The 25376-nt window shown below is 41.2% G+C and overlaps 3 protein-coding genes across 3 annotated transcripts; 1 reads left to right on the plus strand and 2 right to left on the minus strand.

The window, feature by feature from the left end:
* Positions 1-143: 143 nt before the first annotated feature.
* LOC311003404 (E3 ubiquitin-protein ligase MARCHF6-like) lies at positions 144-16141 on the minus strand. Its single transcript, XM_083995159.1, has 25 exons — positions 15739-16141; positions 15092-15191; positions 12373-12446; positions 12079-12222; positions 11398-11470; positions 11065-11233; positions 10673-10862; positions 9662-9723; positions 9513-9545; positions 9360-9411; positions 8711-8769; positions 8541-8621; positions 8268-8336; positions 7931-8005; positions 5847-5981; positions 5518-5738; positions 5117-5254; positions 4799-5021; positions 3557-3626; positions 2556-2737; positions 2073-2207; positions 1854-1943; positions 1481-1613; positions 979-1114; positions 144-713 (listed from the first exon to the last, which is right to left on the minus strand). Exons 1-25 carry the CDS (start codon positions 15755-15757, stop codon positions 626-628), a joined length of 2751 nt encoding a protein of 916 aa, XP_083851285.1. The 5' UTR covers positions 15758-16141; the 3' UTR covers positions 144-625.
* A 2964-nt stretch (positions 16142-19105) lies between these two features.
* On the plus strand, positions 19106-21154 carry cmbl (carboxymethylenebutenolidase homolog (Pseudomonas)). Its single transcript, XM_083995550.1, has 6 exons — positions 19106-19200; positions 19426-19640; positions 19806-19913; positions 20013-20155; positions 20274-20365; positions 20546-21154. The coding sequence occupies exons 2-6, from the start codon at positions 19426-19428 to the stop codon at positions 20723-20725; spliced, it is 738 nt and encodes a 245-aa protein (XP_083851676.1). The 5' UTR covers positions 19106-19200; the 3' UTR covers positions 20726-21154.
* Positions 21155-21246: 92 nt separating this feature from the next.
* cct5 (chaperonin containing TCP1, subunit 5 (epsilon)) lies at positions 21247-25322 on the minus strand. Its single transcript, XM_083995549.1, has 11 exons — positions 25064-25322; positions 24586-24646; positions 24306-24470; positions 23587-23785; positions 23194-23386; positions 22779-22928; positions 22566-22685; positions 22253-22438; positions 22027-22164; positions 21726-21906; positions 21247-21574 (listed from the first exon to the last, which is right to left on the minus strand). The coding sequence occupies exons 1-11, from the start codon at positions 25166-25168 to the stop codon at positions 21447-21449; spliced, it is 1626 nt and encodes a 541-aa protein (XP_083851675.1). The 5' UTR covers positions 25169-25322; the 3' UTR covers positions 21247-21446.
* Between the last annotated feature and the right edge of the window lie 54 nt (positions 25323-25376).

A 25376-nucleotide genomic window follows, 5' to 3' on the forward strand; every position in this document is an offset into this window, starting at 1 on the left:
GAAAACAGAGTTGTGATACACTCGGATATAAAGTATCAATCAAATGAAGTATAGAAAATCCAACTTGATCTTTGCAGTGCAATACAACACAAATGAACCTGCTGAACCAACACAGTTTTGACAACACATGCAACAAAAAAAGCTAAATTGTCAGTCTGATTTAATAAATTATACATACACTTTTAAGATGTACAATGGTCATTGCATTAATCCATATCTGTATTTTTTTTTTTTGTAAGACAAAGTCTGCGTTCAAAGTATTTACACATGTACAATTATCAGGCAGCACTTTACAAAGCAAGGCATGAACGACAATAGAGATGTTGAGCTTTGAATCAAACCTCCAACCCCTCACCCTTCTGCCTACTTCCATTTGTCACAGGGGAATACTCGGCTGTCCCATTATTATAATACATTTCCCCCTTCCCACACTCCGTGGGCTTGAAAGGGAACTCAAGGAATTGAATGGCATCCATCAAATCCACCAAGATCCACAGGAGATTCAAAAGGATTATGTTCGTTGAAAATCAAAAAAGGTGGGCAAGGGATGGGGCGGAGGGGGGGGGGGCTAGGGTGTCTGCAATGTGACGGGTGCAAAAAACGTGGCAACGCGTCACACAAAAATCTACTCTGCAACAGGGTTGGAGGGGGGAACCGAACTTGCTCTTCCAGCTTTCCTCTCATAGTTGACGAGCCTCTGGCCAACCAGATACCTGCAGAGACAGATTATTACAGTATTATAATAATGTTGTGATTTTTGTTTTCAGAGTTTCTGGCTCTAATGGTTTTTTTTGAAAGAACCAACGTTATTTAAAGGTTATATGTTTTTAACAATTAATTCAGTCTAAGTTTGCACCAGATCTTTTAAATCTACAAAACTTAAACTGTCATTACCAACTACAACAAACATATAAACTCCTTACCACAGATCGTAAAACAATTGATTTTTTTTTTCTGGTATTGAGAATGAAACCTTACTTGTCATTCTTGATGTGTTCATAAAGGCGTTTAAACTGTCGGATCTGGAAGGACAGGATGCCGATAAGCGAGACCACCATCAGCAGGAACGGGTAGATTCTCCTCTGCATGAGAATCTCCATCTCTGGAGTCACTCCTGTAAAAGTAATGCACTTCAGTTATATATTGTTTCACTTAACCTCCTATTAGATTGAACTGTGGTTACCGCAACAGTCATCTGAGATAAGAAGAAATGTAATATTTCAGAGAACACCTCCGTAAAGTGATGGCACTTAAAAAAGCATATTCACAGGATAGATCGTACAGAAACTGCAAGCGGATTGTTTTATGATAGGTCAGTGGCAGTGCTCTATTCTGCTTCACTTGCTGCTGAGATCTAATCTCAGAAAAATGCATTTACTGGTGTAATAAAATCCCTGAAACTAACTGTATTGGTGAATGTAACAGAGAAAATGAAAGGCTTAAACAAATACATTTAAACACCCCATGCTTGAGCACTCACCTACAGCCGGCACCACTCCAGCAGCGATCACATACGGCACACACAAGGACAACAGCAGGACTGAGATGACGGGAGCTGCCAGTTTACGGATGATGAATTGAAGATCAATGTTGCGAATCCCATTTGCATAAACCTAGGGGGAAAGATGGGAATTATTATATGCCTTCTTCCAATTTAATGAATTCACAGAGGAGTTACTGTGTTTGTTTGAATACAAGCAAGGTGGAATACACAGTGAGCACAGATTCATTGGTTAATATTTCTACTGACTACCGGTACATGTTGGTAGAAGAAGAATAAACAGCGTAATTAAATTGTTAAATGTTTCTCAAAATGAAAAAAAATTCATACATAATATCTATTTAAGACTCACCTGCTCAATAACAGTCTTCAGCCACCACTGAGGGCCCATGAGAGTGATAGCTGCGATTATTTTGGCGTGGAGCACTCCGAGAGCCCAGTCCTGAAGACAACAATAGATCAGTGGATGAATATTGATAACATAATGAATTTGCAACAGTAAAACAACTAAAATGAAGCCTTTAAAAAGAGGGAGGGAAGGCGGAGATGGGGGGAAAAGACACAGTCGTACCTGCCAGGGGTAGAAGAGGGGTGTTTGGTCCAGTGGTACCCTGAGTGGAGCCACGATAACCAGCTCAAACAGCAGACCCAGTAGCAGTGGGATGACTCCAGCGACCAGTAGAGCGACAACCAGGGTCTTCAGGATCTGCAAAAATAAAGAGGATGTAAAATGAACCCAGTTACTCATGAAAACATCAACAGATTAAGAGAAGAATGGCAGTTTGAAGTTTTATCCCCCGTGATGCCAACATGTGATTAAACTACTGCAGCACTGGCTGGGCTAGACGGTTAAAAGTTGGTACAATACTAATATGAAGATGCCGCCAAATTATGGATATTGACTTTAAAGCTTGCAATGAGCAAACAACTGCTTCACAGAAACACTCCAGCTCTTGACAATTTAATGGCTGGGAAGAAAACAAGTAATTAAGGCCCGACTCTGCTGCCCAGTTTTGGTGTTCGCCAACAACGGAGGCTGCTCGTTGGTGCGTACCATGAGTGTCCACTCCTGGACTTTGCGCATGATGACTGTGCGTCCTTGGGGCATCCAGGCCAGCAGCACAGTGACACCGCGGATGGACAGCCAGCAGACATACAGGCCACACGCTGCCGTGTACAGCTCGTGGATTTTGGAGTTTCCTGTCCAGAAGGACATTAGCCAGCGCCCGGTGAACACTGCAACACAAAAGACATAATACATGAGCACACCAGTTCCAGTTATGCAATTATCCTCAGGTCTAACTGAGATCTAACTATTTGAGCTTAAACTAGAACTTCTTAACCCTTTACCTACTGCTATGTTTGCTATGTGTGGAGTATTATTACCGTCACTCCGTCATACTTTGTCCAATCAGAAAAATTCACTGATGGAGAGCTAAGAAGCTGTGCTTTCTGTCTATATTATTACTGTAATACCCATAATTTCATTAGTTAGAGTGGAAAAGTGAAAGATATAGAGCAGAAGAGACATCCCGTGGTGTTTTTTTTGGGGAAAAATGGAGTGTGTGTCTTTTCACCTATTGAATATAGTTTGGTTTTGCACTTCTTTGCCTGTGAACAACCAGCCAGTTTTTTGTAAACCCAGAGTCCTAGACTAATAAAAATACGAAGATTGATTCTTAACATGTACAGGTTCCCATTTCAAATGTCAAATCAAAACTTCATGTGCAGTACCAGTATTTTTCCTCACTAAACCCCTAAAAAGAGTTCTTTTTTGTGTTTTTCTTTATCTAAACTGCTAATACTTCCATACCATGTGCAATAATCATTTACCAGATGTTACAGATTCAAGTTGAAATACTCCTGGTGAAAGGAGGCAAAGCATTCAGACAGGGCATTTTCTGACCATTTCATAGCAATAATAACAAAATATGTCCAAATGGCCATTTTAGGCCTCGGTAGGTAAAGGGTTAAAGAGTGGAGACATAAATATACATAGATACACCCGACAATTACGGCTTGGGTGTTGGTCCTCAGAGTAGAAACACATCTCACCTGGTAGGGTTAGACACACCAGACTGGCCACCAGCAGAGTGATGCACATGAACGCTATCAGCAGCACAATCTGGAGAGAAGAGCACAACAAATGTTTTAGAATAAAAGTGAATATCGGGCAATTATCAAACTTGGCTGACTATTATTCTACACTCCCTGACAACACTGTAGAAATATGCACAGACACTCTGCGTGTACTTAACTACAGCTGGAACACATTAGACAGTTAAAACAGTGCAGATGGAGATCACAGCCTTTAACATTAGGAGGAGCGGTGGAATGACAGAGTGGAGTTAAACAGCCTTGGGCGTTGGCGTGTTTCTAAAATTGGGCTGGATACCACAAATTACAGGTAGCTGTAGTTTCGTCCTTTTTTAAACAAACAAAAAAAAGGAGACAGTAGAGGAAAAGCCTGAGGTACCCAAACGTATATTATCTGCCTTAATGCATTATTACTTAAAAAGAGTATTATGTATTGTTGACTCAGTGCATCCATACCCTGGAGTGTCAGGGTAACTATAAATTAAGAGGGTGTGCCTATTCCCAGCAGCTTTTGGTAAACATTGGTAATGCATGGGAAGCTTGTGGTGCCAGTCATAGCTTCTTCACTTTTGAAAAAAATAAATTTTGTGGCGTTGCAGCCTTTAGTAACCAGTCTCATAAAGATTTCAGAAAACACTCCAAAAGGTTCAAGTGTTAGCTGAAATCAGTTCATCTAACCACAAGTTCCTCTAACTGGATATCAAGCTGGTGCATTAGAAATAAACGTGGTATTACGATTATCATGATTATTATGCATTAATTAATTTCACAACATATGAATGTGTAAAATCAAATACAGTCAATATATAACTACATTACTAATTATTTACACTAGATATTTTGAGTATACTATTAATATATAACCAATTATTAATCATCCAGGGGAAAGGTTTTAAATATTCAAATCATTAATTGTCATCTATACCAAATGCTTACGTTTTTTTTAATTGTTTGTTTTTTATCACAAATGAGATGCTAACATTTAAATTCCTACCAATTGTATGTTACCTTACGTTAAATGGACCAGTATTTCTTACATTTACCTTCACTTTAGTGCACATCTGCCTCTTTTGGAAAGTGACGGTATTTAGGAATCTTTACGATTAATTAATTGTGGCGTTTAATACCACGATTAATTGTGAAAACAAGTAATTGTGACACCCCTAAGCCTGAGTGTTCAAAACCACAGGACCATCTCACCCTGAATGGGAAGCGAAGGGGTCGGTGGTAGGGCTGGAAACCCACTGGTCCCCCTTGCTGCAGGATGGCCTGGTGGGCTGCATGTAGCCCCTCGCCAACAGCTGGGGCAGGGTTGTTGTTGTTGTTATGGTGACCGGGGGGAGGGTTATTATTGTTGTTGTTGTTGACAGGCTGGTTGGCATCATTGTCCTCCTGCTCACCGAGGAGGTAGGAGTGCAGGTCTCTGCGGTGGCCAGAGAGAAGCGGTCGGTTGGTTGCAGATAATTTCAGAGTGAGAATGTACAACAACGTGTTGCGGTGCATTCGGACTTGACTTACAGTAAATACCCAGCGCTGACGGTCCAGGCTCTGACCAGGCCTTTGAGCCACTGGCGTGTGTGACCCTGCTCCAGTAGAGCTGGCAGCACAACCTGGAGTAATAATAGCTCCAGTGAGAGCTCACTGACCGGGGCGTCACTGAGGGGAAACAGGTGGACAGGTCAGAAAGAGACATTTCAACAGCGTGTTCCAGTTCATGTACCACATGGTGATACACACAGCTACTGAGATTTCTATTCTCAATAGTTTAATTGATAAAAATAGTCTTCTGAGGGCCTCTATTCTTGCATCTAACACATTCTGTCCTGAAGAGGATGTGCTTTCAAACACACAAGACAAGATAAACTAGAGTAGCTTTCACATAGATAATCATGCAACAGTTTTGTCTTGTCTGTGGTTACCTGTAGAGCATGACATTGTAGGGCAGGAAGGTGGGCAGCAGTAGTTTAATCAGCCTGATGGGCAGCCACAGCATGAGCAACACGATAGAACCGAACACCACCACGGACAGGATGAACCGCCGCAGGTGTCTGTAGATGGGCAGGTGAATCATTTCCTGCACTGGGTTAAAATCTGGGTCATTGAGGTTTCTTAGAAACCACAGCACTCCAGGCCTCAGCACCTGTTAGACAAACACATTATTATTTTTTAATCATTTATATTTATCATTAGCAGAGAATTACATATGAAAACAGATGTTAGAATAGATATTTTCTCAACATGATCCTACCTCTCTCAGTAGGAGGATGAAAGAAGCAAAGTAGAAGACATAGACCATTCCCACAAGCCAGTGCAGGAACATGGTGGTACCAGGGGCTGATTTGAAACTCAACTCTCTGTCTTTCAGGGAGGCGTCAAACATCTCCTACAGGATGCAGAAAAGAAAATGGAAAAAAATAAATACATTTTTGGTTGAATCAAATTCAGAATTTGTTCCTTGATCCTTTCCACTTATGGTACTGTCACCGAATAAACAGTTGGCTAGATGATGAAATGAAGAACATTTACACACACCATATGCTTTCAACTAGAATCACCACCTTGTGGCCGTACGCCTTCGCTAAGCAGTCAACATGCAGGAAATATGTCGACGATCTCCCCTTCTGTTACTGCGTTATAGTGATGATCGTGTCCATTAGTTTTTATGTAGAACATGATTTCTAGAGACAGTGCGTCATCACTTTAACCCACCGGACATCTGTGAGAGGTTTTTAGATCATCGTTTCATGTCAACCCTCCCCCTCACATTCACAAGAATGTGGCAGGTGTGAAGTCAAAGTGACACCAATCTTTGACCTTTTCACGAGAACATGGCAAGATTTGTGACACTGGTGTTACAAAAATGTTTTCTGAAAATGGAAAACTTTCCTTATTTTCTGGCATTTTTAATTGTATTCAACTAACTGTTTTCAATTTTGAAAACGTAACATCTGAACAGAGGACAAAGAACTTTTGTTATTGTTACAGGTTGCTCTGATTTTGTGGGACAAACTGAAATAATGAAGACGGCTTATTCCACACAGCCTCTCCTCAGGCCAGTCGAATTGTTTTCCCTAGCAAACAGCTGCAGAGCAGAAGGGCTGCGGTCTCTTTCTGCAGTGAGAGCAGCTCCATCTGCTCCGTGGCAGGTTGGACGGCTCTGAACAGGCTCAGGAAAAAAAACACACCCAGTGAGTTACAATGAGCAGCATAGGTGACAATGTTCAGGAGGCAGCAGGGGGTGGAGAGGGATTCAGTTTTCTGACAACTGCTTACATACGAGGAAAGTGAGAGCCGCGACGCAACCTTGTTAAAAGCCACTTCAACTGCGATGTGACAGACGCCTCTACAGGAAGGCAACGCTGCTCTCATTTTAGAAAAACAACTTGGATGAAGCATCCACTTCAACACAGAAAACAGAGTCACTGACTCTGGAGGAACCCTCGCAGCCTCAGAGAAAACATAGAAACCACTCCAAGAAAAATCAATGACAACAACAGCCAGTGATGAGAGTGACCTTCCAATTACCATGATACTAATTCAAGCATTAAACTGCTTAATTACATACAGCGGGGAAAATAAGTATTGAACGCGTCAATAGACTTGCATGGTGAGCATGCATAGAGGCCATGGAGGTTAAATGCATTACTCATTGTTTTTTTTTTTTTTATATATAACTGCACCTGCTGATTCCAGGTCTGTCTAAAGCTCTGTCAGTGATCCTTGGCTCTTGCACAACTCTTCTTAGTTTTCTTTTGACCCACAAATCTTGTGAGGAACACCTGGTTGTGGCCTAACGGATAAAACGGTGCATTCAGACACATCTGTGCCATCAGTATGTTCTGTAACATAGTTTCTGAAGGTCTTGAGAAGCTCTTCATTTTTCCCCATCATGAGATGCCTCTTGTGTGACACCTTGGTGATAAGAAACCTTTTTATAGGCGTCAACTGGACTAAACCAGCTGAGCTGATATTACTGAGATGACTTTCTAAATACTGGCAGACTCCAACTGCTTTTTGCACCTCCTTTTCTTCATGTGTTCAATACTAATTCCCTGTGTCATTTCACTTACTTCATTTATGGACATAAATGTTTGGATTTCTTTATGTGTGCATGTGCATGTGGGTTGTTGCGAACATCTGCTGAAAGTTTCATGTCAATAGCTCCATTAGAAATATATTTTCTGAGAAAAATGTTGACGCGTTCAATACTTATTTTCCCCTGCTGTAAATACAATAATGCATAAAAGTGACATGAGCTGGGGAATTGGATATTGTAACAAAGCTGTGGATACATAATGACAGTGATTATAAGGAGCAGAGTGAGAGTCTTACTAAAGAGCAGATGTCAAGCCACCAGCCACAGATGAGTGGAAACACACCAATCTCCACAACAACCAGCAGGGAGACCTGTAATGGAAAGACAAATATGACTCAATAACAGTAAATGTGAAATATGTAGATGAACTAAAAGAGTCAAGTGAAGTGGGTCATACTGTGATGAATTACTTTTATCCCTGAGCTTATATGTTGATGTTGCAAATAAGACTAAATACAGTGTTATGTTCACAAGGTCGATCTCAGTAAGCGTACAGTGTCTGTTTACATTTCAACCAAGGATGGCACTCGCGTACGTCACACAGAGCAAAAATGCACTTAGAGGGGTTGTTACCTTGACAACAATGTAGCAGACTCCCAGGAGACGCCGGGAACGCTGGAACCTGACCAGAGCGGCCAGTCCCTGAGACGGTAATTAAGGATCAACACTGCCACCACACACACGCACACACACACAAAACCTCTTACATCTGCTCAGACCTGAGAGAATACATTTATCATGCAACGTCTGGCCTTGTATTATTGTGAGGCTACGGCCAATGGAGTTATTTTGAGTAAAAATATTCAGCAGAGTCTAGATAACTGATGATGTCAGGTGAAAGGATACATGACAGAGGATGAGAGTCATGGCCAGCAGTATGTAGCCCACGATTGTTGTGATTAAGCCCTCGAAGTGGGAGGCCTGGACCTGTGGAAGAGCACAGAGCAGCAGATTAATGAAGGATAATTAGATACTGGGTCGTATAATCCAGCTAATTGATTAGAGCGGCTTCTTACATATTCCTCGAAGCCAAGGCCAACGACAGAGAAGTGCCCGATGTGGTAGGGACAGAATGCTGCATAAAGAAACACAAGAAAGGAGGGTTTGTCCTACTGTAGCACATACACTTATGTTACAAATTAAAGGGATACTTCACCCAAAATCGATAATTCACCAATTTTCTACTCACCGTCATGCGAGATGTACGTTTGTTGTTGGAAACCATTGGATGTATGATGTAAACACGAGACAAAAACAAGAACATCTCGCAGCAAATCACGCACATGCGCACAAACATCAACAGAGCCACTGGGAGCTACTACTACAACAAGGCTAAAAACAGCGGTCAAATTAATTTTTTCCAAACAACTTTTTCATGTCGCAGCTACAGGACATTTGGGTCAGTACGGATGACAGTATGGAGATATTTGGATGTTTCATAGTGTGTGTTTTGGACGATTCAAAAAAAGTGAGCACTATCCTCCGCCATGATATGAAAATAGAAAATTGTAGAATTGTATTCAAATTGTAGTAGAAAATTGGTGAATTATCAATTTTGGGTGAAGTATCCCTTTAAGTCAGTGGTCCAGTGTGAGAGAAAGAACCAGAATGATAATATTGTGCAGTATGATACATAAAACAACACCCTTGTTTCGGTCTACTCACCGAAAACCAGGATGAAGAGTGTGTTGAGAGATACTACCCAAAACACATGCTCCTACAAGATAAAAACATCAAGTGGTAAGATTTAGACACACTAATACAAAATAACCTGAGTTTACACAACATAAAAAAACAATCATGGGTATTAATACTTACCAGAAATACCAGTGAACCATCCAGGCCAAGCATCTATGGCAGAAATTGAGTATTTTTTTTAGTGTTTTATATTAAAATGATGCATAACAGAGAGAAGAGAGAAGGTGTTTATAGATTCTGTGGAGATCAATAATGACATGCAGATTTACCCTCTCCCAGGTGAGCTCCTCTGCTGCTCTGTCCCACTCCAGAGCGTTCCAGTTCATGTCATCTACAGAGACACACATCAGCTTGAAACACTGGAAGGATTACAACAATCCTGCCAAACACTAGCCTTAAAATGTATTTTCTATGAACAGTGTATGGGCGATCCGACACAAGACGCTGTTCTCTCCGATTGTGAGGTGACGACAACATCACAGTGCACAGCATTAAGGCGGGAGAGTGCCTTTGTTGTGTTTGTCTGCTCAAACGGGGCAGAAAAATAATATCTTAAAAATGCTGTTACTCTTACATTATTAATGTTGTTCTGGGGTAATCAGTTCTGCGGTGCAAAAAAAGGCTATTATGAGGCGTATATTCATTTAGCTGTGGTGATACTCCTCTGTTAGAATAATGTACAACACAATCACAATTCATTACTTTTTTTTTGCCCTTTCTGCTGAAAAATCAGTCCATTACCCACAATAAAACATAATACATATTGGTGTGATGTGAATGCTATGGGTTGCATTTTGACATGCTGTTATATCTTATCTCAAATTACTTTGTAACAAGAAAATTGTTACCAAATGAGACCATTATGGAAACCATCTGTATGCTCTGGTGCCAATGACACCGTTTGCTGTGAGCCACATTTTCATAAACCTGCTGGTCCATGGTCTTATTTGTTTGTTTCAATGGAGGTAAAATGTTTTGGGAACACTTTACCCATGTTGTCTGTTTCATTTCATTTGTGAATAAACCCTGCCGCTTTCTCAGTGTTTTGTGATTTTAAGTAATTCAGGTATTCTATCGCATTTCAATAAAGTCTGACAAGACAGCGCACACTGTGAAATGTGACAGACAAAGGGAAAGGGAAAGTGCCACTACTTTTCTATAATGTCTATTGTATATACTGATAAAAGAAAACAAAAAAACTTTGTACACAGTCTGACAACTCTTCTGAAAATCTGACATCATGTGAAATAAAGTACTTCAGGACGCAACTTGAGTCTGACCTTGTGCTCCGTTGTTGGGGTCTGCATCCTCAGCAGCTGCTCCCTCCTCTTCCTCCAGCTCCGGGTCATCAGCTTGGTCTGGGGGCACATCAGGGGGCTCCGGCTCTGCTTCATTCTGGGCTGGAGGATCAGCAGGGGCCGGCTGGGCAGCGGGGGGCTCATCAGCTGCTCCCTGACCTGCACCTTGTGCCTGAGGGTGAGACAGCGGGGTGCACGGCTTTAATATGTGTGTGATACTGCAGTATAGACACAGTATATTGGTTACAGGATATGGTGTTGCAGCACAATGCACACAAATAACTTGTGAATATCTTCATTGGACAATTACTTTTGATGCTTTTGCTTTTCATTTCTGCTACTTTAACATATTGACAATCAGTCAAGCAATGCACCTCATTGGCTTGTCCTGCAGCATTCGGTGGTGGTGCCTGGTGCTGCTCCAACCACTGGGGAGCGCCACCATGAACGATCTGTTCTCTGAGCCACACCAGACTGATAAATGCACACAGGGTGCAGGTGACGACGAAGCAACCCTGAAGACAATCTGCAAGCAGGTTCTCTCTGAAGGGACACAAACAAAAACACATAAAAACACTGAAATGGTCCTTTACATCAAAGCTGAAGGGAAATGAGGAGTATAAATAAATAGAACACACTGGTTTATATTAGGTTTTAAATATTGCTTTAGTGAGTGAGTGCTGGATAATACTGGTTTCATTACTCACGTGGAGAGCATGTCCAATGGAAGTGTCAACAGTGAGCTCACAGAGCCGGTAAACAGACACTTGTAGATGCGACCTTAGGCAAAGAGAAAAGATAAATAAATTGGCGTCATTCATTTAAAATGTTTATATTAATCTGACTCTGCATTGATACACTTTACATAATGTATGACAGATAAAAATAAATAGATCGAGCCAACGTTTTGAGATGTGGGGGGGGTTATATAGCTTGGAACACACAGCATAGCCCATTATGTAATGGCTCTTAAGCCGTAATTCTCTTGATCTTGTTAAATCATAAACATGAGCTAATATGTTAAGTTTATGTCATGGTCGCTGCATCAATGACTGTATTATGTTCTCCAGCAGGAGCAAACGGGTCCACATGTGCCTAAATCTGAGCACTTATGTGAGACATTCCTTTCTCTCGCAGTGGGAGCGAGAAGTTACACATGAGAGGTCTGGATATAATGAAATGAGCATCGACTTTAAAGTCTGTAAAATGCATTCAGCAGGTGTAATCAGATCAAATCTGTTTCTATAACTTATTTGAAATATATCACGTGTATGAGATAATTACACTATGAAACAACACAAAGGCTATTACAGATGTGTAATCCTCTATTTTAAGAGGTTTTCCTTGTGGCTCTGAATACACAATCAATTTTTGTGCGTTCGACTTACATGCAGTGAGAGGGACCACCCCAAGCCATGCAAAGGCCACCAGTGTGTAATGGAACCAGTAGCGGATCGCCGTGCCTACACTGGTCAGCAGGCCGGCGCAAATGTCTTGTATGGGCAGCCGTGAGGGCATGTCTGGGGAGTAGACTGAGGGAGGGAAAAAGGAAAGAGGTTTGATAATTATTCAAAAATTCTGTATGAACAAAGACATGACTTGTCAATAAATGAGATCGTTATATGTAAAACACAAAAAAGAACCATACAGCCCCATATGAAAGGCTAGGTTGGTGAACTTACTTGGTGTAAAAGCAAATCTGTGCTTGCACAATTCACAGTACTCCTTCCTGCTGTGCTTCAGCCATTGGACCAAACTGTGAAGCAACATTTACAGTTTGAAAAGGACCAAAGTTAAGTTAACACCCTCGTATACATGTGCCGACTCAGCTTTTTTTTTTACGTTTTAATCACATAGACATTACTCAAGCTTAAAACAGTTTTCTCACACAGACAGACTTAACACACTCAATTGGCTTGTAATTTTGGGGGTGTCAATTTAGGAGGACACACTGGAAAACCAAATATAGGTGCCCACATTGATTGATTTATGGTTACACACTTCCTAACCAAATAACAATATAGAAATGGTGTAGTTACACTTGAAATCTCAATTCTGGCTTGGTGATAAATTTCAGTAGATTTTAAAGGTGTTGGTTTTCTCTATTTCACATGATATTCAAGTCTCTTGAACGCTGATGGTATTGCATATCCAAAACCGTTTCAGATGTAGTCTATTAGGCGAAAAAACATTTGTTGAGAGTGTTCACCTAACATTTTGTCTTCCTTGGTTGTCATACCCATGCTAGGATTTATCACACAAGGATATGAAGTGACTAGGACGTAAACTCAGCTCTTTCGACCTCTTCAGGACCTCTGGATCCAACAGACACTGTGACTAGGACCATTTCTCATTCCTCAGTCACGGTAAAACACTCACTCTCTGATTACCAGCACAACAAAGTAGGGTGTGTCAGCTATATCTGAGCTGATGTGTACATAACGATCTCCTCTCATCTTGTTGTGACATAGCCTACTACGCCGTGGGATTAACAAATGGATTATATAAGGGAATCCAACACATACACCAGCTTTCTCATAAGACCTAAACAGACCATAGTTACACCTCAGGTTTTAGTTCGATTTTGCCTACATAATCAACCTTTACTTTCCATCTCCTGATAAAAATTGTAAGCTGTATTACTACACCACAACTAGGGCTGTCACAATCATGACATTTGAGTTGACGATTAATTACCAAACAAATAATTGCGACAGCCACACCGTAAATGGTGGAAAACGACCAGGAAATTGTGATAGAAACGATTACATTTCTGTTAGTTTCATCCAGCTGTTTTGATACATATGAATGGAAACAATTTTAACAATTATGCAAAAATATTTGTGGTGAGCTCAAATAATTGCAATCAGGCAATTGTGTAATAATTGTGACAGGCCTAAGCACAGCTATGCAAATATCATAGTTATTCCTTTGTGGTTCAATTAAGAGAATCTGTATTTAGATCAGGGACAGTTAACAGAAACCAGTCCAGCTCAAAATCATGACACATTGTCTCAGTCTCACACACATTGAGAATGCACTAAAACCCAGACAGTGAATAACTGGTGAAGGTTTAGTCTTGTGAAGTCAAACTGTCACAGCACATATTGGGCATCCTGCTGTGAGACGTTTGTTGCCTCCTGTGCAACTGTTCGCTGGGAGTCCCTGTCCCACATCTGATACATCTTTGACTGTGGTAATAAAAATTCTGCATAGTGTGTCTCCTCTCCTCATTTAGAACTGCTGAGCTTTGTGTGTATTTTCTATCTTTACTCATGCAATAAATAAAAGAGCAGAGCTTCTTTTAACACTCTATACACTGAGCACTGCCATCCAGACACAATAGGCTGTTTTTCTGACTTTGTGGGGGGTGACAGTGAACTAATATGAATACGGACGGAGCTTCAACAGTCACAGCAGAACAATCCAGGCCTGCCTTTGCTTCTGCCTAGAGATTTCCATCCACCTGACCCTCTTATAACCAGCTATGCTGCTGACACACCTGACAGATGAGAACACAGCACAATCTCCAAAGAACCCGCAGGTGCTGGTATTGTTTTCACATTTCCAATACCACACCTACGGCCAGTGATGTGGGATACTATGTAGCCTGGATGACATAAGAGGGCCAACCCGATACCCTTTATGCTTTTCATGATTCTTCCACTGCATTCATCATCAAGCCATCACTATAATAACAATATTTGTACACAACCTGTACACCAAATTAGATAATCATATTGTAATTACAAAACAGGAAAGGAAAATTACATTTTAGCTTGGAAAGCGAAACAATTTGCAATAAATTCATTGTACTATTTATTTTCATTAGTAGTCTTATTAATATGCCTCCTTTTCTTAGACCATAAGATTAAGACTTTCTGCTCATGGGCATAGAGCCAAAATAGAAATAAACATGATCGAAAGAATAGTGGAACTATGGGAAATATTCTTATGTGTTCAATAGCAATAATCAATCGCTCTACATAGTAATAAATAAAACCTTAACAATCAGTTCTACACTTTCTGTATGACCCTAAACAAGCATAGTATTTGAGTGAAGTTACTACTGACTACTACTAGTGTTTTAGAAGAACAACTGCACCAAGTTTATGTATTGTACTGTTGTTTTAAACTGTTTTTATGTAATAGGACTACAAATGGAAGTTAGCATTTTTGCTACAAACAATGTGCACTGTCCCATCTAAATACAAATAGAAAGTTCACACAATGTCCAACTACAGTATAGTTACTCAGGTCTATTCTGTGCGTGTGTAAAAGATTTTTTTTTTGTAAAGGGTGTGTGGGGGACTCTGGAGAGAAAGAGGGAACTGCAAAGTCACAATATTGACACTGACTCTCAAATCAAAGGGGGAGAGACAGACAAAGAGACAGACTTACCATTCTTGGTGGATAAACTTGATACTGCCAGTGCAGACACAGGGGTGGTACAGGGGTTTGTCTGGGGTCCCCTCTGAGCGGCACACACGACAAATATCCGCTTCACACAAACAAAAACACACGCATACATGTCATTATGTGACAACAATGGCCAAAACCAGGCAAAACAGAGATGTGCAGAGTAGACAGCTCGTGGGGGAAAGTAAGAGGGGTGTGTTAATAGACGTGTCTTTAGTGATAGAGTATCTTATTTCGTAGCTTCTTTTTTTTAGCCATTCATGTTTGACACTTACACTAAACGAGATACACAAATCTGAGTTACATATGGAGCTTGGCTTATCTATATGACCATACATCAGGAGACTGATGACATCACAGGCAACTTCTGGGTCTTTCTACACACACACACACACCTCTACATTGCTGCTTTAGACTATCCTATAACAATGAGCTCACCTGCATTGTAAAACAAGCGTTTAGCAGCCTTGCCCCGTCTTCCTCAGTCAATCACACTGACAGGCTATCAAGCTAACGTTATGCTATTCTGCTAAATTAACCACTAGCAGGCCAGGCTTGGCTAACGCTAGTTAGTTAGTGAAACCCAGCAGGGCACAAAGTACTAACACACTCCTCCGCCGGGTGCTTACCTTCCTCTGCAGTATCCATGATGTTTTGCTAAGCACCAGTCGCCTTTTCTTCCAGGAGTATTTTGTTCCGTGAACCCATCCACGACACAGACGATATCGTTTAGCTAGCTAAAGTTAAGCTAGCGAGACGAGTGTATCCTTATGTGTCGGATGCATTGACAATCATAAAATGGTTTCCCCACACACTGACCACTAGCACGCTTTCTTCGCCGCGTCCTCTTAACATCAAGCCTGTATTCGCCGCTAAACTGATGCTTTTCTGTTTTGTTTTTTCTTCTTACATTCGTTTTTTTTTTTCCAAATGTAAAACAATAAACTTGAGAAAGCTCACATCCTCTCTGAAATGACAGTTAAAGCCAGGCAGGGAGACAAATGGCTAGCTAGGCTCGCTAACGCATGCGCGAACGTGACGTCACCGCCAGCCCCTGTCATAACAATTTAGACTTTACCACATCGGATCAAGTTTTACGGCAGGTAAACTTCCACAACAACCGTCACGTGGTCAGTGTCTTTTTCGTTTTTTAAGTATTTTTTTATTAAGGGACAGTTCAAGAAAAACAAGTACAGTAAGAATAATCATAATCATTTTTATTTATAAAGCACTTTTCATGCAAGGCACAAAGTGCTTTCCAGGTAAAAACAAACAAACATGATAATAATAGACATGGTAACAAAAGAAAAAAAAGGAAAAAAAGCAAATACATTTTGCAGTTGCGTACACAACACATACAGTCTATGGCATAACATGATTTAAAAAAAAAGGTTAGCACAATATGACGGGCTATGAGGGAAATGGAAACAGGATATAAAGTTGTAGAGAATAACAGAGGTGTGGACTTGGACTCGGGACTTGAGACTTGACTTGGACTCGAGTCCCGATTTTGATGACTTAAGACTTGCTTGATCAAATCAAAAAAAGACTTGGACTCGCTTGGGACTTGATGCCAAAGACTTGAGACTCTACTTGGACTTGAGAGCAAAGACTTGAGACTCTACTTGGACTTAACCCTCATGACTTGAATTCAAGTCAAGTCACATGAAGCAAGCACAAATATTAAAATAATCACATCAATGTTAAACTGTAGCAGCCAGTCAGAGACGTTCTATATGGAACCCACTCCTGTTATCAGTCTTGGCTGTATGATTAATGCCAACACACTAAAGCCTACCACACACATAAAGATAATCTGTCTGATTTTGCCCCGATTTTCCCCCTTCCAACCAAAGACAAAAGTCGCCCAATTATCTTAGGCTTTTAAGATTAATTTATGAGATTCTGGTTCTGGATTGTGGTGTTTTAAGATTTAAATTCTCCCGACAATCGGCTCGTAAAACGGTCGGCGCCGACAATCGTAAATATTAAACATGTTCAATATTTACAATTGTCGGCTCCGATAATCGTGACCGTTTGGATCAAAAGTCGGCTTGTGTGTGGGGGAACTCGACAATCCTGAGTCACCGGCTCCGCGGAATGTGATGTGAAATTGAATGTAACCAATAAATAAGCGATCTGACTGCAGAACACGTAGCATAACAAACCAGTGTGGCTAAAGCTCCATGGCTACCAAAGATGGTTTAATAGAGTATCTTTGATGGCTAGCATCAACAGAGAAGCTACGTCAGATCACATTCGATCACGCAAGATTTCTGGCGTGTTACTGTAGGCCTACGTCAATTTTAAATAGCATAATAACAACTTAACAATTGAGGCGTGGTCATGATCTTTATGTATCATTAATTATAATCTTTGGACTTGGTTGGGACTCGAAACAAAATCTTAGGACTTGGTTGGGACTCGAAACAAAAATCTTAGGACTTGGACTTGACTTGGGACTTGAGAGCAAAGACTTGAGACTCTACTCGAGACTTGAGAGCAAAGACTTGAGACTCTACTTGGACTTGCAACATAGGGACTTTCTCCCACCTCTGGAGAATAAACACTAAAACACTAAAAAACACACTTATCTACGTGTAATCCGGGGATATTCTCCTAATTAATGTTAATATTAATATTAATGATATTTCTACATAAACTCAACAGGATATCAGTGATACATACTGCTACAATGTGTTTTAACAGCGACATCTGCAGGATACTACCTGAACCACCACCAGAACAACCCTTCCACAGTTCTCAACTGGAGGGACATGTACATTTTCCAATATTGAACTATGGATTTCTCTCTTAATGACAATTTTGTTGCTTGTGCTATCCTATTTAACTATTCATTTTCCCTAGCACTGAATAATAATAAACTCAACAACAACAACAATAGGCTATCTCTAATAATGATAATGATTCTCTCTCTTGGTCCATGTGCATTACTTCATTACTTACTGCAACTTGGACTGCTTGTCATCTTTCCTGTAATTGAATGCCTATTGTTTTTGGTGAACTTTTTTTTAATGAACCTTATCTGCTTTAAAATGTTTTAGCCTGAGCAGTGAAAAAAACAACACAAAAACCTGCTGTCAAACATCTGGACACATTTGAACAGTATAGTTACTCAGATTAATTATGGGGGGGGAAACGATTTATTAAGTTGCTTTGATAACAAAAATGGAAACATGTTGACGATAATAAGAGCAGTAATATTGCTGGACACGAATTGTTACTGCCCTACCAACTCCCGCCAGCAGCGGCGCCGTGGCTTAGTTGGTTAAAGCGCCTGTCTAGTAAACAGGAGATCCTGGGTTCGAATCCCAGCGGTGCCTTTTGAAGGGGGAAGTCTCGATGGGGAAACGTATAGCCTAATCCTAACCCTATAATCAACTGTCTTTGACCATGCCATCGCTGCCACAGGACTTCAGTCAAACCATGCAAAGAACAAGGTACTCCCGTTGTGGCGGCAGCAGGACTTCACTGTAACACGACAAATACACTCATACGAAATAAGATCACAGAGTGAAAACTACTTACTTTAGCAGCAAAAAGCTAAATATCGACTTTAATTTTAATTAATTTGAAAACACTTCATGAATGAGAGACTTAAAAGGTAGAACAGTGGTCTAAAACAAAGATTATTGATTTGATTAAATAAATACTACTATCTGATCAAAAATATTAATTTTTAACACATTTCAAATCGTTAGACCAAAGACCATGGTTGTGTCATTCATTTAGCATGATCAGTCAAAGACAATGCTTGTTTCACACTAGCTAAAGATTTTAGTAACACTCAAACCTTCCTTTTGCACCATTGTGAGAATAACATCACAGAACATCAGATAAATTATAGCCTACTTTACTATTTGCAATCACCATGATTTCTTTCAAATAGCTGCCTTTTACAATGTTAGAAACTTACAGCTTTTATTTTGAAGGGCATGTCTGGAATTTCACTCTCTCTTTTCCACTTGAGGTAAACTTTACAATCACCGACTTGTGACTCGCTGCAACTTTCTGAGCCCCGCATACATGATACAACCTCAGGTTGTGTCCTCTCACCAGAAAACAACACGGTACGTTTGTGTGATCTGCACAGGCTGATAATTAAATAGGCAGCCAGTGGTAATTGTCTCTGTTTGATACTAAGAGAGGGGGGCACTAGAAACAAGTATAGAGCAATCTGTGGAAAATGCTATGTCATTGTGTTGCGCAAATGCATTTAGCTGTGTCCAAATCCACAGCTGCTGATTCCAGATTCCTCTTTCCAGCTGACTTTCTGTTTGCTTGTCTGTCCTCAGATGGCAAATGAAGCCAAGCCTTGCCCCTGTGATATTGGCGATCAGATGCAGTATGGCGGGCTCGGCCAGGAGGTTCAGCTAGAGCACACTAAAGCCTATGTGGTCAAGCCATCCACTGCATCTGATAAGGCCATTATTGTCATACAAGACATTTATGGGTGGCAACTTCCCAACACCAGATACATGGCTGATATGCTGGCTGCCAATGGATACATGTATGTAAAAAAAATAAGAAAAAAGAAATGAGAAACTAGACCATATGACTAGGTTCATTTTAGGACTTTGTCTGGTTGAACACCTGCCTATTTCACAGCAGGCTTATAAATGTGCTGGACTAGTGTGATCTGTAATACTGATTATTCTGCATCTGTTTTGAGAAGTGCCATTTGCCCGGACTTCTATGTTGGGAAGGAGCCTTGGAGTCCGTCACACGACTGGTCCAAGTTTCAGGAGTGGCTTGAAGACAAAAAGCCAACCAACATAAACAAGTAACTCAGCATGTTTTGTCTGTGTATGTGAATATCTAACCAATTTTAGGATTGTGGCAACATATCATTCATTCCCTTTCCCATAATAATATTTCCCAGAGAGGTGGATGCAGCGCTGGGGTTCCTGAAGGAGCAGTGTGGGGCCAAACACATCGGAGCAGTGGGTTTCTGCTGGGGAGGGGTAGCCACACATTACCTGGCCCTGCAGTATCCAGAGGTCAAAGCTGGAGTGTCAGTCTATGGTATGTACTATATCTGCTGCACATGAGACTGACTCAATGTGCATGGAAGCAAGAGAGCACACGCTGTTTGGATCCTGTACAGTGGTTTTTATAACAGGGCTTACTGTATGTGATGCAGGGATCGTCCGTGAGAGGGAGGACAGGTATGAGCTGAAGACTCCTACACTCTTCATTTTTGGGGAAAAAGATGAGGTCATCCCACTGGACCAGGTGAGTGACATAGACTGTAGTTATAGATCCAAACAGTGTGACCCTCCTAATACCTCCCATGGTACTTGAGCACCAAGTGATGTCCTAACAGAAACATTTAGCAGATATCCATTAAAAAAACTCCCAATCTTTCATGTAACAACTTACAACCACATTTGCCTAATTTTTTTTTCTGTTCAGGTGGGTGTCCTTGAAGAAAAGCTGAAGGAGAAATGCACAGTGGACTATCAAGTGAAGGTCTTTCCTGGTCAGACTCACGGGTTTGTCCACCGCAAGAGAGAAGACATCAACCCCACTGACAAACCCAGTATCCAGCAAGCCAGGACGGACATGCTCAACTGGCTCCACAAGTACATGTAAATAAGAAGGTCAGAAACAGCACGATGTGTGGGACTGCAATTAGAAACTGGTGCCTTTAATAATAATTTTGCATATTGGACCAACTGTGAAAGAAAGGGTGAAAACCTGAAAAGGCCAAGTGCAAAATACAAGGAGGTGCTATTCAAAGCAAGCTGATATATAATTAAAATTATTGCAATAATAACAATTATAAAATTACATTTATTATATTGCACTATTTTCAATTGTTTTGTCATTCCAGACATTTCTCAGATCTTTAACATTTAACTGTTTAGGGATTGTCTGCATCTATGGATATTAAGGAACTAATTTTAATGATCATTGAGCCAAATGTCAGACTTTTCCTTCATGGAAGCTGTGTGGATGAAGTAAATGTAAATTTGTAAGAAATCAACTGTTGAATGTAATAAATGTCTTTTTTATGCATCATTTTGCCAATATTTTGTCTTATAAGATGTTTAATGTAAACCTAGCATGTGTGATGAATTATGGGGACTTGAAATATCACAACTACTGAGTGGGAATTTCAACAGACCAACATTTTAATGGTGACTTTTGATACGATTACAGCTTGAACATTTTGTATCAAACGATAAATAGCAATATGCAGTGCGGTTTGGACATGGTGCTCGGGGAAGTGCCTAAAATCTCTAGAACAGCAGACACATTTTTATTACGCGTTCTAGAGCACAGCCGAGCCTTGTGGTGGTTCAGGAGGGCTCTAGTCCTCGCTCTCTCCCTGGCTTCGGATGTCATCAATCTTGAGGATCATCTTGACTACCTGTGTAGCCAGCGAGATCTGCTGCTTCTTGCCAATCAGGGTCTCGATCACATGCTGCTGCTTCATGTCTGTGCAGGAGGAAACGAAAAACAAACATTCAGTCTCATGTAACGTATGGATTGGTACACTTAAAGACGGGTAGCACTGGAATTTCCGAAGACTGGGCGCAGTTGTGTTCAAATAAAATGGTACATTATCCATGATTGTTGCGTTCCTTACCATTGGTGTTGTTGTGCAGACAGTCGATGCCGAGGAAGGGGTTGTTGTCTCTGACCTGTTTAGCTCTGACCTCTGTCATGGTCTGGATGGGGTTCAGCCCACTGTTCTCAGCCAGCGCCATTGGGATTACCTCGAGAGCATCAGCAAACGCCCTCATGGCGTACTGCTCCAATGAGGGGCACTAAAAAGAAAAGAAACAGAAGTTAACGAGGAAAACTGCAACATGAGAATCGGGTTGTAAGATTGTAAGAGCAATTACTCAGAACTTCACATCATTTCTTGCATGTTGCGTTTTACTCACCTTATCTGCAGCCTGGTTAACAGAGAGGGCACAGGAAATCTCTGAGGCTCCTCCTCCGTACACAACGCGGTTGTCTCTGACCAGATTGCGAATTACACACAGAGCATCATGGAGAGCTCGCTTGGCCTCTTCGATGATCTATTTGTGAGAAAAATAGAATAAGTTAAACCAAAGGAACTAGGAACAGCATAAATTAAATGTTTTAAGATACATCTGAGCTGCTCACCATTTTGTTGCCGCCACGGATGAAAATGGTCACAGCCCTGGTGTTCTTGCACTCCTGGATGACCAGCATGCGGTCCTTTGTGGTGCCGAAGGTGATCTCCTTCACCACGCCGGCTAAGCCAAGCTTCTCTGGCGTCAGCTCACTGAACCTCGGCACAATGCGGCCTCCTGTGGCAATGGCGATCAACTGTGGAGGAACACAATGCACACTGTAAATGCATAATGTACTAACACATGACTGAGATAATAAAGCAAGTGAAAATATTAGATTTTATTCTGTTAAAAGGAGTTCTGCCATGTAACAAATGTTTCACCTCGATCTCAGGCCCTCCGACCCAGCGGATGGCCGGCAGCTCATTCTGCAGCAGGAGGTGGTTGGCTTCGTCGTCAAAGCCCCACTGGCAGATGGCCAAGGTTGCGCCATTGCTTTTGACCTAAAAGAGAAACATGAGTGTATGTTTCCAAGATTAACAATATGTAGCAACGTAGATGTTAAGAGTTCAGTTGTAGCAGCTTAGAGGTCCCACCTGTTGGATCATCTCCTCGAACTTCTCCTTCTCGTATTTCTGGAGTGCTTTGTAGTCCTCTACGGAGGTCACATCCAACTTATGCTTGGTCTTGGGCTTAGGGGGCTCAAACGGGCAGGTGAGGATGGCAATTTTCACATCTTTCAGAACCTGTGTTGTGACAAAGAATCATCGGTATTAGTATTATTTAGTAACTGTGGTCACACAAAGGGAAATGCAGTATTTGGTTATACACTGAAAAAACTGGTAATCATACCTAAAATATGTTATCTCAAACAACGATCATTCCAACTTTTTAATATTGTGGATACAGACATGACAAACATACACATTTTATATGTCCTTATCAACTGCAAGTTATGTGATTCCAATGTCACTGACATCCTCTGAGAAGATGACTTCTCGTTGCTCATACCTTGGGCATCTGAGGATGACTGAACTCCTTGTCAACTATGACTCCTTTGATGAGCTGTGTGTCTTCCAGCTTGCCTCCCACCTTGCCCTCCATCTTGACAAGCTCAAAATCAACATCCTTCCTATCCATATCAGCCACAGTGAGGATGGCATTCACTGCGATCTCTGCCATCTGTCTGTGGCATCGGTTGATACTGAAAGACAAAAGAAGAACTTTAAGTATCTGACCAGATCTTAGCCAAATCTTGAATGAATTCTAACTTAAAAATGAAAAACCTATCTAATCACGTTTGGTGATGTAATTAAGTGATTATGAAGCTAGATGACAACTCATTAACAGAATGGTTGTTACATAATTAAGACAGCTCAAAACTTTTGTGTCTAGGAGACTCACACTTTGGATCCCAGTGTTGTCATAGCGGTCTGAATGAGTGGCTCTGTGTTGCTGGGATCAAAGGGGAAGGTTTCTGCGATTTTGTCCAGCTGCTCGATGGCAATGCGTGCAGCCTGGTCATAACCGTCAGAGATCCTGATGGGGTGGATCCCACGGTCCAGCAACTGCTCGGCCTGCTCGAGCAGCGCCCCAGCCAGCACTGAGGAGGAGGGAAAACAAAACATTGTCAAAAAGGTACACTGTCATGACAGCTGGGTGCCTAACATTTCCATGTTAAAGACATCATCTACATTTTGAGAACCTCACAAATACAATGATCTTTATTTTGTAACGGTTATTCTGTAATTCAACAATACAAAACATCTGGACACTCTGCATGACACGACGATACTGAGTGAAACCAAATCCGTCTATTTTTTAGGATGCAGAATGGTTCAATGTTCTCCTCTCCATTAACATTTTAATTCTTTATTGATTTAGAAGAGCCATGTCTAGCACAAGCATTTGAGGGACATTTTCTCTCAAAATGACTGCCGAGTACAATTATTGTCTACTTTTTGGCATTGTTACATGATGTTATGATAATCAACAGGCTAAACCGGACTCTAAATCCATTTTTATGACAGAGGCATCAGCACTGGATGCACAATAACACATCAGCAGAGGCATAAAGTCATGTTTAATATTCAAGCGCCCCCCCATATCTGCTCTTCTCTTACCAACAACTCCAGTGGTTCCATCACCAATCTCATCATCCTGTGACTTGGACAGCTCCACCATGAGTTTAGCAATCTGGTGGTCCACGTCCATCATGCTGAGAATAGTGGCTCCGTCGTTGGTGACAGTCACTTCCCCATCCCTGTCAACCATCATCTTGTCAAGACCTGTATGCAATGAAGGAAAAATAGTTACGATTTTTTCATTCTTTCTTTCTTTTTAAAAAGTTAAGATGGAGTGAGGGGAGCCTGAATGTGGCTGCACTTCATTATATATACTCACCGTTAGGGCCCAGTGATGTTTTAAGCGTTGACGCAACTGCCTTGGCTGCCATAATATGAGACTGCAAAATAAACATTACAATTAGCGTGCATCTTATGTCGCTGTTGGTTGTTACATCGAAAACAAACTGTGATTGCCACTTGTGATATCGTTTCAACATAGTACAATGGAAGTGATGTGCATCGATGATGTTGCTCATTTAGGGGCACAGCCCAAAGCTACATAGCAACATCCCGGCTGCTAAACGCACAGCAGAAAGCACATGGGCCGCATGTTAGCATGACTAGCTAATCCGTAGCTAGTGCTAAATCATTTTTGCTTGTCATTTTACTGTATGCTTATGAATCAAAGTCTTGGATTGCAATGTATGTCCAGTCCTTTAAACAGTTTAGGCCCGTAACGTCATGCAACTAATGGCAAACAACTAATTAGCAAGCCAACGTGCCACAGCTGGGTACCGTTAGCTAGCCCATTGTACCTTCAATGCGTCAATGCCCGATAACCGTGTCTTCTTGTCCTGGTCTTTGATGATGATGAAAGGCCTCCCATACTCATCGAAGGCTAGTGTCCCCAAAGCGGACATGTTGACTGAGGGTTAGGACACTTTATACGCGTTAAAGTGTTAAAATAATGAGCTTCTAATGATGAGAAGCTGGAGTGTGGCTAAGCTGAAAGCCGCACGGGTTTGCCGGCGACTTCTGGAAGGCTCGACGGGCGGGGAGGGCGGAACCAAGTAGTTTCAAGTGTGTCGTACCATTACAAACATAATGACCACTTTATGAAGGACGACA

This window comes from Trachurus trachurus (assembly GCF_905171665.1).
Source record: "Trachurus trachurus genome assembly, chromosome: 20".
Taxonomy (NCBI): Eukaryota; Metazoa; Chordata; class Actinopteri; order Carangiformes; family Carangidae; genus Trachurus; species Trachurus trachurus.

Excerpts from the sequence above, each read along its gene's own strand:
- LOC311003404 (XM_083995159.1), bottom strand. Across the intron at positions 8,622-8,710 it reads GCCTTGGCTTCGAGGAATAT|GTCCAGGCCTCCCACTTCGA; the intron begins GTAAGAAGCCGC and ends GCTCTTCCACAG. Across the intron at positions 8,337-8,540 it reads TGACTCTCATCCTCTGTCAT|GGACTGGCCGCTCTGGTCAG; the intron begins GTATCCTTTCAC and ends TTACCGTCTCAG.
- cmbl (XM_083995550.1), top strand. The coding sequence starts at position 19,426 with ATGGCAAATGAAGCCAAGCCTTGCCCCTGTGATATTGGCGATCAGATG. Across the intron at positions 19,914-20,012 it reads AAGCCAACCAACATAAACAA|AGAGGTGGATGCAGCGCTGG; the intron begins GTAACTCAGCAT and ends AATATTTCCCAG. Across the intron at positions 20,156-20,273 it reads AGCTGGAGTGTCAGTCTATG|GGATCGTCCGTGAGAGGGAG; the intron begins GTATGTACTATA and ends TATGTGATGCAG.
- cct5 (XM_083995549.1), bottom strand. The coding sequence starts at position 25,168 with ATGTCCGCTTTGGGGACACTAGCCTTCGATGAGTATGGGAGGCCTTTC. Across the intron at positions 22,686-22,778 it reads TCGAGGAGATGATCCAACAG|GTCAAAAGCAATGGCGCAAC; the intron begins GTGGGACCTCTA and ends TTTCTCTTTTAG. Across the intron at positions 21,575-21,725 it reads TCTGCACAACAACACCAATG|ACATGAAGCAGCAGCATGTG; the intron begins GTAAGGAACGCA and ends CCTCCTGCACAG.